Raw genomic sequence first — 13,486 nt, 5'->3', positions numbered from 1 at the left:
CAGTATAGGCACATGTGGTAAGATATCTGAGATTCTTACATTTCAGACATCAGAGGTCATACACAAGCTTACAGTATCTATCATAGTGCTGATGCGCCACGTCATTTGCATGAGAATGAGAGAGTGCCTCTCCTGTTGTGCATGGATGTAAATAGAAACCTTGCTACAGACACATTTAGTCTGCTCTAATGACTCCATGCACAGCTGCTGACTCATTGACCAAGAAGGCATCTAGTAGAAAATGCAGAGAGAAAAGTCCTCACTCAAGTATTTTGGGAATGTTACAGGAACTTTTTGAGAAATGATTCACAAAAACTGTGCTAATTCTGCTGCAGCTTTTGTATTATTAGTGTCCCCTTGTTTGTCACACTAATTCCAGATTACTAGAATGTGGTCGTGTTAGAAGTAAATGTCCCAGTATCGTAAAGCGACTTAATTTCAGCAATCACTTGCATCCAGTCAGAGGTGTTGCAGCTTTTTGGAAACCCCCTAACAGGAGGGCCAAAGCTCTGGCTAATACTGTACTCAGAAGTGAAACCTGAGAGATGCTGTGTCATTGGAAAAGAGAGCTGCCTGGGAAAACAAAGAAAGAAACAATTATTTGGCACAAGAGAATAAAACTTTTTTTAAAAGTCTATGCAGAAACGCCTCAGTTGCAGATAATTCAACAAAAGTGTGCACAGATTAAAATCTAAACACAAGAGAATGTGCTGTAATAGACCTTCCATCTGATGTAAGTCAAGCTCACTGCACTTCTTCAAAGTCGCGACGAAGCTTCCGCTCGTCTTTGTGTCATTCTCTTTGTGCATCATTCTTCATGAATGGCATAAACACATTTGGTGTAGAATAAAAATCCAGCCCTTTTAAAGCGATATATGCAGCGTTATATGAATTAAGTCGCAAAATGCGCAACTTTATTTGGAGGTGGTCTTTTTACTTCCTGCTCAGGTTAAAACATTTGTTGGGTTAGGGTCTGCTTAGGGGCATCAGGGACGACAAGGGCACTGCTTTAAATAGCACTACAGCTGTGGCAACCGATCAACCCTGGAGAGACAGCTAACCTGAGTCAGACTGGGCCTTAGCCTCAGCTGCTGTAGCATAACCCCGACATCCCTCTTAATACATTTGTGGTGGTACAGCCCTTAGCCCCCTGAGTGTCAGTAGACTGGCTCAGTGGGTCAAACCTGTGCCAAATGCTGGTAGAGGGACACACCTGGACTGACAACATTTATGTCCATAAATATCAGAACACATGGCTTTGATTGTGAGCAAATCGCTGAGGATTTGAGGTAGCACCTTCTCATTTTGAAACAACCACATCACAAACTCATAATCAAAATAGCAGGTGAAATAATTTGTGTATCCTCTGACTCTGCTCACTAATGTGTTTCTTGCCCATCAAAATACCCTTTGACTCTGTCTCATTAATGTCTGCCATATAGTTACAGTTACAGTTGTCTTGGTGCTCAATCGTGTTAGCTGTTAGCACTTTCTTGACTGTTTCTTTAACGGTATTGGTGCCAGACTGAACGTTCTTGGTATTTTGTACAGAAATAGACCGTCATCACTGGTGTGGCTATGAGAGTGAGCTAACCGAGGCATGGATCCCAAAAGGCACGGACTTGTGGCAGAGTACAGTGATCTGGAAACAGTCCACGCCAAATGGCAAGTGCAACTGTTCATGGCACTTACAGTAGTTGCGATTCTTGAGTTGCATTGTCCAGCTGTTGCAATCTCTGCATTGCATTTAAAAAAGAACAAAAGGCAGAATCATAGCGTGACATTTTTGTACTAATTCCAAGCAAAAAGATTATCTGTATTTTGAAGTTTTCAGAACTGTTTATCAAGCTCTTGTTGAACTTATGTGTTCTAACCAGACATGCCGTGACCAAACACCACACACATTTAGTAGATAATGAACTCTGTCATGCCATTGTCTTTTGCCTAGTTATGCACAGTAAACTGTGATAAAATATTGGATTGCTCAAGGGTAAGGGACAACTTTCTAATCTAAAAGCCACACAGTATTAAATGTAATATGGGACAACCCACACGCTCTCTTCTGTCTCCTACTCTCTACATGTGTGAAATCGGAGTATTGTGCTCTTCGCTTTGAAGGTATAGAGGTTGAAAGATACTGCATTATTCTTGTTCATTGTAGAGTTTCACAGTCCCTACATGACATTAGGAAAAAGCAGTATCATGATTTCCAGTATCATGATTTCCCAGTTGTGACTGCTGAGCGCTCAGCTGCCATGAATAAAAGCAGCAATTTTGCCACAGAACAGGTGCTGCCTGCAGACAGAGCAGACTAAAGTCTGACCATGCTGGTTTTACAAAGCACACAACAAATCTTCTTCAATGAGAAAGGCAATTAAAACAAAAAAATCTTTCTCAGGGTACAGTAAAAGTAATTTATATCAATGTTGTTTACAAAGTGAAAAATTAAATCAATACCTTCAAACAAACTAGAGTCAGGCCCATCAGTTAATGTTATCTCTATCAATGGCTTGTTTACAGCCTTCTAAGAGATGGTTAACAGTGTTACACAAATTCACAGGCAGCAGCCAAAACCTGGTCACCGGCTCGGGGTTTTTAAATTTGCTTCTGCAACTGCTCGATCAAACCAAAATGTACAGTGTCCCTCGGAAAGTCAGCCGAAGTTCATGCTGCATTCAAACATCTCTCACTGCCCCCTAGCGAAAACATTCACCTCTGACAAGATACCTCTGTCTTTGAAGCTGCAAAAAATATAAAACAGTCGATATCTGTACGGTGACAGATCATGAACTGATATGAAATTGATATTATCTTTTATCCTATATTACCCTTTATTTATGTATCCCTCAGTTCAAAGTGTGACAAATGGAGTTCAGTCTCATCACAGGAGTCCCGTTTATGCATATTGACATTGTGACTGTCAGTTCATGTTGGGTTGTCTAAACCAATGATCAAGTCATGCAAAAGGAATTTAGATCAGATGATTAAGCTCATGCCCTGTCTTGCTGTCTCACACAAGCAAGTGAAATATGGGATATGATTTTAAAAGGGCCTGAGGTTTCTCCTCTCAGAATGTTTAAAAATATTTATTCTAAATATATTTTTCTTATTGGTTCCTCAATTAAAAAAATGGACCTTCGTGCAGAATATGAATCTGAAAATCTATTTTCAAATTAATCAGCCCCAGGAGAAAGTCAACAGAACTCTGACTTGAAGGCACTTATGCATAATGCAGATGCAGTGTGGAAACTGGCACATCCAGTGCACACAAATTTTCTCTTAAATTGGAGACATTTTAAATCCATTAATATCAAGTTCTACTTTTAAGGTGAAGCTTAAAACCTTTTTGAAAAGTGCAAATGGCAAAAAACTCACTACTCTTTTGCTTAACCCTATAATCTTTATCATGACTTTTTGCTTTAATTATTTGCGTTGATGCTGATATGTTAATGTTATTTGCAAATTGCTTTTACAGGTGTGAATATTCAAATATTTTAAATTATGATTGATATATATGTATATATATATATATATGTGTGTGTGTGTGGGTGGGTGTTAGTGATAAGATCTGTTGCTTGTTTTCTTTTAATTTGAAAAAGGTAAATTTGTCTTTTGATGAGATTGTTTTTTTAATACATTTCTACCTATATCTGGATTGTTTTGAAAAGTAATACTGTTGAACTGTTTATGTACATATGTAATTTTATGTAAGAGCATTTCTGAAAGTCTATCTATAAACAAAGTCAGTCACTCCAGCCACCAATGAAAATTAAATCACTTCCATGCACAATAAAAAGCGCAATACATAAAAGAGAAATGTTGCTGCAGAACAACACATACAGGTTCTGAACAATGTATATGCCAAACAGGGTGAAGTCTTATTCAGGGAAGTAATTCGATACTTCAGCTACACATTGCCAAACAAGATTCTACATATATTACAGTAGAATGAGTCAAGCACTTGAATTGACTTGTGAACAGTCTTGTTTAAGCTGCATCATCATCAATAATACCATTACTATTAATAATCATAGTTTATTAATAACAATAACAACAACAACAACAACAACAACAATAATAATAATAATAATAATAATAATAATAATAATAATAATAATAATAATAATAATAGTTACAGCTGTTGTTTTATTATTGTTAAAGGGCTTACTTTACTGTTGACTGTGCAGTGAATACGCATTATGGTTTTATTAATTTCCGGTGTTTAGCATCATTTTGAAGTATACTATATTTATAGGGAAACTATAAAGGATAATTTATGGTTTCTCATTAACTAAAAGCTGAATGGAGTTCCGAGGACGGTTTCTACTTGCACTCATGCGCACTCTTGACAACCTCAGTCCCGAGGATTGGAGCAACTTCCTGGTCCGGAAGATTGTGACATTATCGCGATAGACAGACTGCGATGCAGTTAAGTGGCGGGGGCCTGACGCTGGAATGCGAAACTACAAGTTATTTAGCCGAAACAAGAACATTGAAAAACGTCGGCCCATTACTTCAGAAATTGCACAGCTCCTGTCGGGACTCAACTATGGTCCGAAACATGAGGGAGATTCATAGCATATGGTAAGTTTTACGAAGCGCTAACGTTTGCTAGCTTTAGCATAGTTAGCTGGCTAATCCATCAACACCCAAGCTTCTGACAGCTGACCAGTAGACGGGACTAAGCTAAGGTTAGCATTAGCAACATTAGCTGGCCGGCAGTTGAGGAACTGAGTTAATCTTGTTTAAACAGATGTCTTGTTTAGAGGATTGCAATGCTGAAATTAGTTACAAGTGACATCGTTGAATCTCCTGAGGATAGTAACGCTGTTTCTGGTTGTAGCCACACAGCAAACAGGTGCGGTTGTTTGTTTGAGTGATGTACGGAGTGATGATACTGATAATTAGCCTGCTAGCTAGCGTTGGTATGTCGTCGTTGCTTGGTGCAAAAGTATGGCTAAACAAATAAAAACAGACTGACAGGCACCTTGCTAGTTAGCACTAGTGTGCTAATGTCAATGAGCACTAAAATTTAGGCTGCTTTTCTCTTTGATATTCCTCGTTTTTTATCAGGTGAACAGATCGAAATGTGTTCTTTATGGAAACTCACGTTGACATATCTTACAAAGACTGATATCTTTGTTTAGATTACTGCTGACACATAGGGTATGTAATCGAAATTTGGCAGGCCAACAGTCTTCACAGGTTCATTGCAAGAATCTATGTCAGGTTTGCCGTTAGCATTGTTGATCATTTCTGCATTTTCAGGGGATGAGACGCGATTGGTTATTTCGGCTTTTGCTGCTTTGGGCACGTTGACTCTCTGTGTTGGCTCAGGATGGCGCAGGGAGGCTCTCAGCTTGACTACCACATCCTGCAGGACCTCAAACAGCGTTTCCCAGAGATTCCAGAGGGGGTAGTGTCACAGTGCCTTCTGCAGGTAAACACACGATTCAGGGCTACCTCTTAATGTATTCACTTGTGTAGAGGTCTGTTAGTTTTGTGCTCCAAAGCGACTTGTCATTCAGTAGTTTTTCCTCAAGGTTTTAATCTTTTGATTAGTTGTTGACCTTATTTATTTTGTTGGACAAGTATACTGCAAACAAAGGGCATGATTGATCTACTCAAGCAAACAGACTAGGCAGACATAATAGTGTTAAATGAACATTGAATCATTATTTTTAAGTCATTGTGCTTTGATCACATGCTTAAAAGATGAAATTCTGATAAAGTGCAACATAATACTGGTGTCGTATCTTGTGCATCGACTGCCATGCTTTTTTAATAATCAGTACTGGTCAGTGATAAATCAGTATAGTTTGACCACTGATTACTAACCTTGATTATTACCCATTATGATGATCTAGACTACATGGTTGCAAGATGATCTCTTGAACTCTGATACTTAAGAAGTACTGAACAGGTCACTGATACTGAGACAACTTTCTGACTCTCTCCCAGAACAACAATAACCTGGATCTCTGCTGCCACCTGCTGGCTCAGGAGAGTAACAGATACCTATATGGAGACTTCCATCACAGTCCGGAGGAGGTGCAACTGAACCGAAACCATATGCTTCATATCAGCTTGTGCTATCCAGGCTCGGAAGCAAGCAAATCTAATGCAGGAGGAGCAGGAGTGGGGCGCTCCCTAGTGCACAGCACAAGTGACAGTCACATTGATCCCCAGCGCCCCAGCTACCCTGAACCACTGTCGGCTCCAGCCACCATGGCTCCCTCACCTGGGTACAATCCTTTTTTTATGAACGATCAGAACCGCTCGGCCAGCACGCCCACCCCTCCACCTACAATGCAAGGCATGTCCCCCACGTACTCCCCTGTTCCACGTTATTCTTTGAAACCTATAACAGTCGATCTTTCGCAAACTATACCTAATGTCCCACAGGCTCTGCAGATCCCTCCTGGGCACTATGCTAACAACACCAATGCCGCCATATATATACGACCCTCACCTTCTCAGAGTCCACAGCCAGCATCCTGGTCCTCTTCGGGGGCGCCTCTCTATCAGCATTCGCAGTCCCCCTATAGTACTCCCACATATGGCTCCCCTTACAGCTCCCCACAACATCAGGTCCAGCAACAGCCCCCACCGCAACCCCAGCCACAACCCGGGCACCAGCAATATGTCTTTCTCCCTATTAACTCTCCAAACCTTTCCAGCATGCCCTATCATCACCAGCAACAACCCCAACAACAGCCAGCGGTTTACAGGCAGTACCACTCAAAAAACCCCCTAGCAAAACAAATTGAGATTACCCTTGAGGGTCCTCGACCTCGCAGCAACTCACCTGTGCATGCCCCACATCCCCAGGGAGTGATTGGCTACATGGCTACCAGCCCCTCCCCGAGTTCCCCTTCAAGGGGCATCACAATGAGTGGACCAGGACCAGCAGCTTTTCACCCTGGGATATACTTACCACATCAGAGCTCTGGAAGACCTCGGCCTGCCTCTTCCCCTCAACCAGGCCAGTCGGCCTATACCTTCAAAATTAAAGTGTCCCCTGGAGGCCAGGCTCAGAGACAACTAAGCTCCCCTCCTGTTGCAGAAGCTGAGTCTCTTCTCAACATGGTGGACCAAGGCGAGCATAATGCTGCCCCAGCACCCATCCTGCCCATTTCTGCTCTGCCAGGGCACAATGCCAGTCAGTTTCCGCCAATGCCCCGACGTTCAAGCTCTGGTTCTGATGACTATGCTTACACACAAGGTAAAGGCTTGTTTTTTTTTGTTTTTTTTCTGTGTTGGACATGTGAATATGTGTTTGGGCCTATGCTAAAATAGACAAGGTTATCATGTTACGTGACTTCCCTTTGAAGACACTTGATGTCTGAGGATTTTGTGTCTTTGTGGTTAAGAAAAGTGTCCTAACCCCAGCATCCTGTGCCTTTGTTGTTTGCAATGCCCCCTGTTGTACCACGTGTTTCTTTGTTTGAATCCGAATGATGGCTATTTTTTTTTTCATTTTAAGCGACTGTTCTTGATAGATTGATAGATACTAGTATTGGTGTGTTTGACTGCCACTTTATTTGTTGCAAATCCGACAAATCGCCAATCTAAGTCACTGGGCTCTGAGTTTGTATTTTATTTAGTAATACCATGAAAATAAGGTTCTCACTGTAAGAAAGTCTGTGAAATTATAGAAGTGAGAGCTTTATAATGAGTAGCTCTTACCATTCATACCATTTGTATGAATCTGCACAGTCGTGAGTAAAATAGGAGAATAAAGATCTGTATCGAGCAGTGATATGATATTTATATTTGCTGATAGATGAATTGGATCTGTTTAATCTTCTCATTTCTTGGTGTTAAACTGTATTTTTGTTTGCATGTTTTCCTTTTGCTGACATGGTTCTGTCATCTGTGACTTTTTTGTGCTCTTTAAGTATTTTTTTCAATTTGTAAATGGAATAATTGTCAAACTTCTCTGAGAGTCGAAACATCATGATTTGTTTGTGTTGCGTTGACATGATGCAAGTGTTGGACTTTCGTTAATTGGAATGCTGTAGCAGTGAGGCCCTGGAGTGAGTTGCAGTTGCAAATTCAACTTTGATTTCAAACGTTTCATGTTTGGTGTGTGCATCCCTGTAGCTCTTTTGCTCCATCAGCGAGCGAGGATGGAGCGTTTATTGAAGGAGCTACTGCTGGAGAAGAAGAAGCTAGAGCAGCTGAAGGCCGACGTCAATAACATGGAATACGACGCCCTTCAAAGACGCTTTCGACGAGTGAACTCCACAAATTTTATACCCAGGGTGAGGACTGAGCATGTGCTGAGACTTACAATTATAGCTTGAAATCTTCATCTTCTGTTTTTTTGTTGTTTTTAACTTGTTGACCAAAGGTAAAGCCAAAGTCTGTGGTAAAATCATTGATTTAAGAGAAGCCAAGAAGAACATTTTAGACCTTCTTTATCCTCTGTTTATCGCAGCTCAGTGGGCTGCAGAAGTTATGTTGTGAATAACACAAAGGGACTAAATCAGGCGGTCGATTTTCATAAAGAACGCATAAGAAGGAATAAGATTTTATCTTGGAAAGCAGTTGCATCTAAATTGCAGCGAACTATGCAAAGCAATGTCAAAAGCATTTGGAAATATCTCAGGAAACATGAGGTTAATTTAGTGAAGCGTATTTGTCTAAATGGGTTTTCTGCATTGACCACAGCCTGAAGAGATGACCCGACTCCGGAGTCTCAACAGACAGCTGCAGATTGATATTGACTGTACACTGAAGGAGACGGATCTACTGCAGTCGAGAGGTATACACATGAGCATGCATATGAATGCACCATCCAACCTAAACCTTTGAAGTGTGTTTCTTATTTATTTGAAAGCATTGATCTTGAAAGAGCCAAGCCCCGAAGCAGACAGAGTGTGGACCAAAATGATGAATGAGGATGTGTCACTGTGCATACAGATGCAGCGCTCAGAAATGACCAGCTGATGTGTAGCGGGATCCAGACCGATCCACGCCTGACCCTCAGTGTGGTCCGTGCAGAGTTTGGCTTGTTGATTACGTATTTGATAACAGCGTTTGCCACAACCACGGTGTGTGGAAAGTTATTGTCATCCTTCATCTGTTTACCAAGGCAAGGCACGTTTATTTGTAGAGCATCATTCGTACACAAGTCAATTCAAAGTGCTTTAGAGCTACATAAAATCACAAGAAGGCAAATAAAATCATTCCATAAAACATAAAAAGAATCCTTAATGAACTAAATTAAAAGTGAAGAGTGCAGATAAAATACCTTCAGTTGTCATATGCACAGCTAAATAGAACTGTTGTCAGCCTGGATTGAAACATTGTCAGACTTGAGGTAGGAGTGGGCGATATGGAAAAAATATCATATCACGATTTAAAAAAAAAAAGAAGAAATTTCGATTTTATCACAATCTTAAACTGAAAAATGAAAAACGGACAGTGTTGCAGAAGTATTTTCGTCTGGGCAGCTCGTACCGCGGGTCAACTACCTGAAGCAGGCGTTCGAACCCGTCCTTTTCTACCGTCTTCAACGGTATCGTATCTTTTGCCAGATAAAAGGGAACTGCTTCTGTTACCTCTTTCTGTCGCTTGCTTGCCTTGTCGTACGGAGTGCCTTTGTCAAATGCCTTATTGCCGTGTTAATGTTGTCTGTTCTGGTCTTACGCTAGCTGCTGCCTCCGCCTGCGGTGCCGGTGCCGCCGGGCCCCTCGCTGTTTGGCTCTCAGCATACTGTTTGGGATGCTTCTTCTTCAAGTGATTGAACAGGTTCGTCCTGTTGCCACCTGACGTGCGAACCGTTTCTGTGCAAATTACATTTGCTTGTGCTTGATCAGTTGCGGAAAATCCAAACCAATTTAGCGGCCAACTCCTCTGTTTGGCTTTCAGCAATGGCTCGCTACGATTGGTCGGTCAGGTTGACGACGTATCCCACGATCTCTGCAGTTTGACAGATCGTCTTCACGTTGTAATCCTTCACGATCTAATACCGTCATATCGCCCACCCCTAAGTTGAGGTCTGTCTCACATCTTCTGGAAGACTGTTCCAGATTTTAGGAGCATAAAACTGCAACGCAGCCTCACCTTGTTTAGTCCTGACTCTGGGCACCAGCAGGAGACCCCTCCCTGAGGTTGGCTCATATGACTCTAACATGTCAGAGATGTACTTTGGCACTAGACCATGAAGAGATTTCTACACGAATAGAGCTGTTTTAAAGTCTATTCTCTGAGCGACAGGAAGCCAGTGCAGAGACCTGAGCACTGGACCAGTATAGTTACGAGGTCTGGAGATGTCGGAGGCTGAAAGAAGATGTATATGGCTGGAGCCTTCAGAGTGTGACCAATTTATTTGCAATCAGCTCAGTGCCACTAAAGTTTTAGGCAATGGTCCTCCTGCCTAAATAAATCCTCTCTGAGGTCGCTGTTTATCCTGCAGACCGTGGTCGGGTTTTCTCCAGGAAACAGCTGCAGTTTTCCGTGTCTCCCTGAGCCTTTCTGGTAAACGCACAGCCATAAACTGAATGTGATAAATAAAACCCACAAACACCACGACAAGTGTACAATGTGAGCTGAATGAATTGGACTCGTTCTTTTAGAAACAAAGAATGCCTGCTTAGATAAAATGAGATGCGCATCCTCTTTATGGGAGTTGTTTTACCTGTTCTTCTGTTGGCTGACTACTAACGCTTCTATTTCTTCTTGATACTGCAAATATTTCCAGCCTCCTCTGAATCTGACGCTTTGATGATGCAAACCCTTCAAATGAACCGTGTTGTTTCATGTTGTTAGTTCACAAGGTCCCATCTCCTGACAGTGTGTGAATAGGGCTAATTTCATTTTGGATCTGTGATTCTTTGAGAAACCAAAAGCTGTCCTGCACTGGAAAAACACAGGGGAACAGTGTTTGTTGGGGCTCAGTACTTGAGGTTCTGGTGTCGAGATAAAATACAACCCAGAACACTTTGCAAAGTGAATTCTGATTCCACGAGTCAGGACTATAAGACCGGGAGAGTTTTACAGCAGAAGTTGCCGTATTTGACCTCCTTGTTATGTGCTTCATAATTAAGATGAGAACAATAGGCATGTACTTGCAATTGTTTGCTCAACATTCATTCCAACGTTGCAAAAACTGTAGGATTGAAGTTTTTTTTATTTTATTTATCTCTATGTTGTATTATTTTTGACAATTCTGAACTGAATTTGAAGCAGCTGTGTTTTAAATGTTTAACTGTCTTCCCCTGCTAACGCTGCCCAAGTCGGTCAAGGAGAGGAGCTGGAAGCGAGACAAATTGGACCTCTGCCTGGAATGGGCACTCCTAAACAAACGCATTAAAGCTGTATCTGATGTCTGCTCTCTTTCACAGGGAAGTTTGACCCCAAAGCAATCAACAACTTTTATGACAACATTCAGCCGGGTCCAGTGGTGCCGCCCAAAACTGGGAAGAAAGGTAACTGTGACACACGGTTTTAAGACATGAAAGGGATTTTTTTTTTTTTTTGTCATAGGTTGTGTAAAGAAAAGATTAATTTGAATTCTACAGGATAGAATCTGACAATTATACTGTTTCTTAGATACAAGGTGCTTCTCTAAGTCAAGGAAGGATGCTCAACAGCTGCCGTTTCTAGAAAGCCACATCATCAGGTCTCGCTAAAGGACGATTCCAATGTCAAGTATTTAGGATTCCTCTGTGGGTCTTCTGCATTCTCAAAACACCCACGATCGTTTGCACATGTGTAAGATACCCGAGGCAGAAGAGGGGTCAATGTCTGCACAATATGCATTTAAATGTAACTAAGTTTGTTTTCACTGTATTTGTTGTCACCTTAAAGTCGCTATGAGCTGTTAAACAGCCTTGTCAGTTTTCTAACCATTGCTGTAATGTTTGCCCACTTGTTAGAGGTGTTCCATAACGTTGCTCTTAAGATACAAGGACGGTATTTTTTCTAGCCTAAGAGGGACGTGACTTGAGGAAGCATCTTTGATTTTGAGACTTTGGCGTTTGAGCAAAGGATCATTGAGATCCTCCTTTATGTGCATCTTGTTTGGCTCATGCTATTGAAGATTGTTCTGTTTGGAAATCAAGGCTGAAAGCTTAGCTGTCTTTAGTCTGTGTTGGCCTCCAGAGATCCGTTGGCATGGTAACGAGATGTGAAGCCTTGCTTGGAAAGTGAATGTCCACCGTCACTTCACGCTTAAATGCATGCCTAACTTGTCAGTGTGACACCTGTTGGTAATTCCACGCCTCAGTTGATTACACTGAAATAGTTGGTGCATGCGCTCTATTACATGAACGAAGTTGTCCTGTATTTACACTTAACATATCTCAACTCTGTTTTTTTTTTTTGTCTGAAGGGGAGCAGGCTTCCAAACCAGCGCCAGCGCTCCAAAGAGACGAGGACTTTGAAGGCGCCCAGTGGAACTGTGAAAGCTGCACCTTCCTCAACCACCCTGCACTCAACCGCTGTGAACAGTGTGAAATGCCACGCTACACCTGAACTTAGCACTGCGCTGTATTGCTCCACCCTTACCCGTCCCTTGCAAATCCTTGGACACCGTAAGCCCAACCCTCCACAGTCTGTCTTGAGGTCTACCCCCCCCCGTCAATCAGTATATAAACCCCTCCTACCTGCTGAGAAAGAGCCACTGTGCCCCAGCCCCGCCCTGCTCACTTGTCCGTCCATCATCCACTACTCCAGTGCACTAGGATCTGTGTTTTCTTTGGCGGCTGATGAATTTCTTTCCAATCTATTGGAGACTCTTTTCGTGGCAAATGTCTAAAAGGGGTTGTGACTTCCTATCGACTTCGACATTGAGTGGGACAGACTTCAGCAAGGTCAAGCAGTTTAAGGTTTAAGGAGAAGGAGAAGGAGCTACGGTTTACCTAGCGAACATTCCATGCAGAAGTGAGTGACTGCCCTGTTTACATTTGCCCTTTCCTGAACTCAAAATGGAGGCACTTTCATCTTAATCCAGGACCCCTGGCTCCCTTTCTGATATAAGAACAATGAAAACAGTGGTATATAAGTGGTGACTAATGCGAAATGTAGACTGTACACTGTATCTGGCTCTGTATTAGAGCTCATTTCACTGAAAGAACACTAAAGACACTTGCATATGAGTATATTCCTGGTACTTTTATGCATATTATGCCACCATGTATTACGTGTTCAAAAGATGTGGATTTCCTGTGCAAATGCCTCAACTTGCTGTACTTAATAAAAGAGCTGATTATATGTGACTTGACCATGAACAGCTGTGTAGTTTATCATAACTAATGAATGTTTTCCCAAATCAATCAAAACACAGGTTTCCAGTGCATGTTTATTATGTTGGTAGTTAAACCACCGGTAACCAGAAGCACAGCAGCAAACAGAAGTTACATGCACACACTCACTTTAAGCAATGTTTCAAGAGGGAGATGGAGAAGATTATGAACACCACGAATGAGATTTAAGAAGGTTGTCTTTACCAGAGGGGTGCAGATTGTCCATTCCA

The 13,486-nt window shown here is 41.8% G+C and overlaps 1 protein-coding gene across 2 annotated transcripts; it reads left to right on the top strand.

Moving 5' to 3' along the window:
• Positions 1 to 4,374: 4,374 nt before the first annotated feature.
• On the top strand, positions 4,375 to 13,241 carry tab3 (TGF-beta activated kinase 1 (MAP3K7) binding protein 3). Of its 2 annotated transcripts, none has more exons than XM_072389472.1 (7): positions 4,375 to 4,584; positions 5,269 to 5,440; positions 5,962 to 7,225; positions 8,107 to 8,267; positions 8,677 to 8,770; positions 11,355 to 11,438; positions 11,563 to 11,723. In XM_072389472.1, exons 2-7 carry the CDS (start codon positions 5,339 to 5,341, stop codon positions 11,640 to 11,642), a joined length of 1,785 nt encoding a protein of 594 aa, XP_072245573.1. In that variant the 5' UTR covers positions 4,375 to 4,584; positions 5,269 to 5,338; the 3' UTR covers positions 11,643 to 11,723. The 2 variants fall into 2 exon arrangements, with proteins under 2 accessions (XP_072245573.1, XP_072245572.1); XM_072389471.1 differs by lacking the exon at positions 11,563 to 11,723 and adding an exon at positions 12,344 to 13,241 and having other exon boundaries at positions 4,376 to 4,584.
• The last annotated feature ends 245 nt before the right edge of the window (positions 13,242 to 13,486 follow it).

The sequence above is a fragment of the Leuresthes tenuis genome, unplaced genomic scaffold, assembly GCF_036924035.1.
Source record: "Leuresthes tenuis unplaced genomic scaffold, fLeuTen1.0.hap1 SCAF_7, whole genome shotgun sequence".
In the NCBI taxonomy this organism is placed as follows: domain Eukaryota; kingdom Metazoa; phylum Chordata; class Actinopteri; order Atheriniformes; family Atherinopsidae; genus Leuresthes; species Leuresthes tenuis.
Note: the sequence above shows the minus strand (reverse complement) of the source record. Positions and strands in the feature narration are given on the sequence as shown.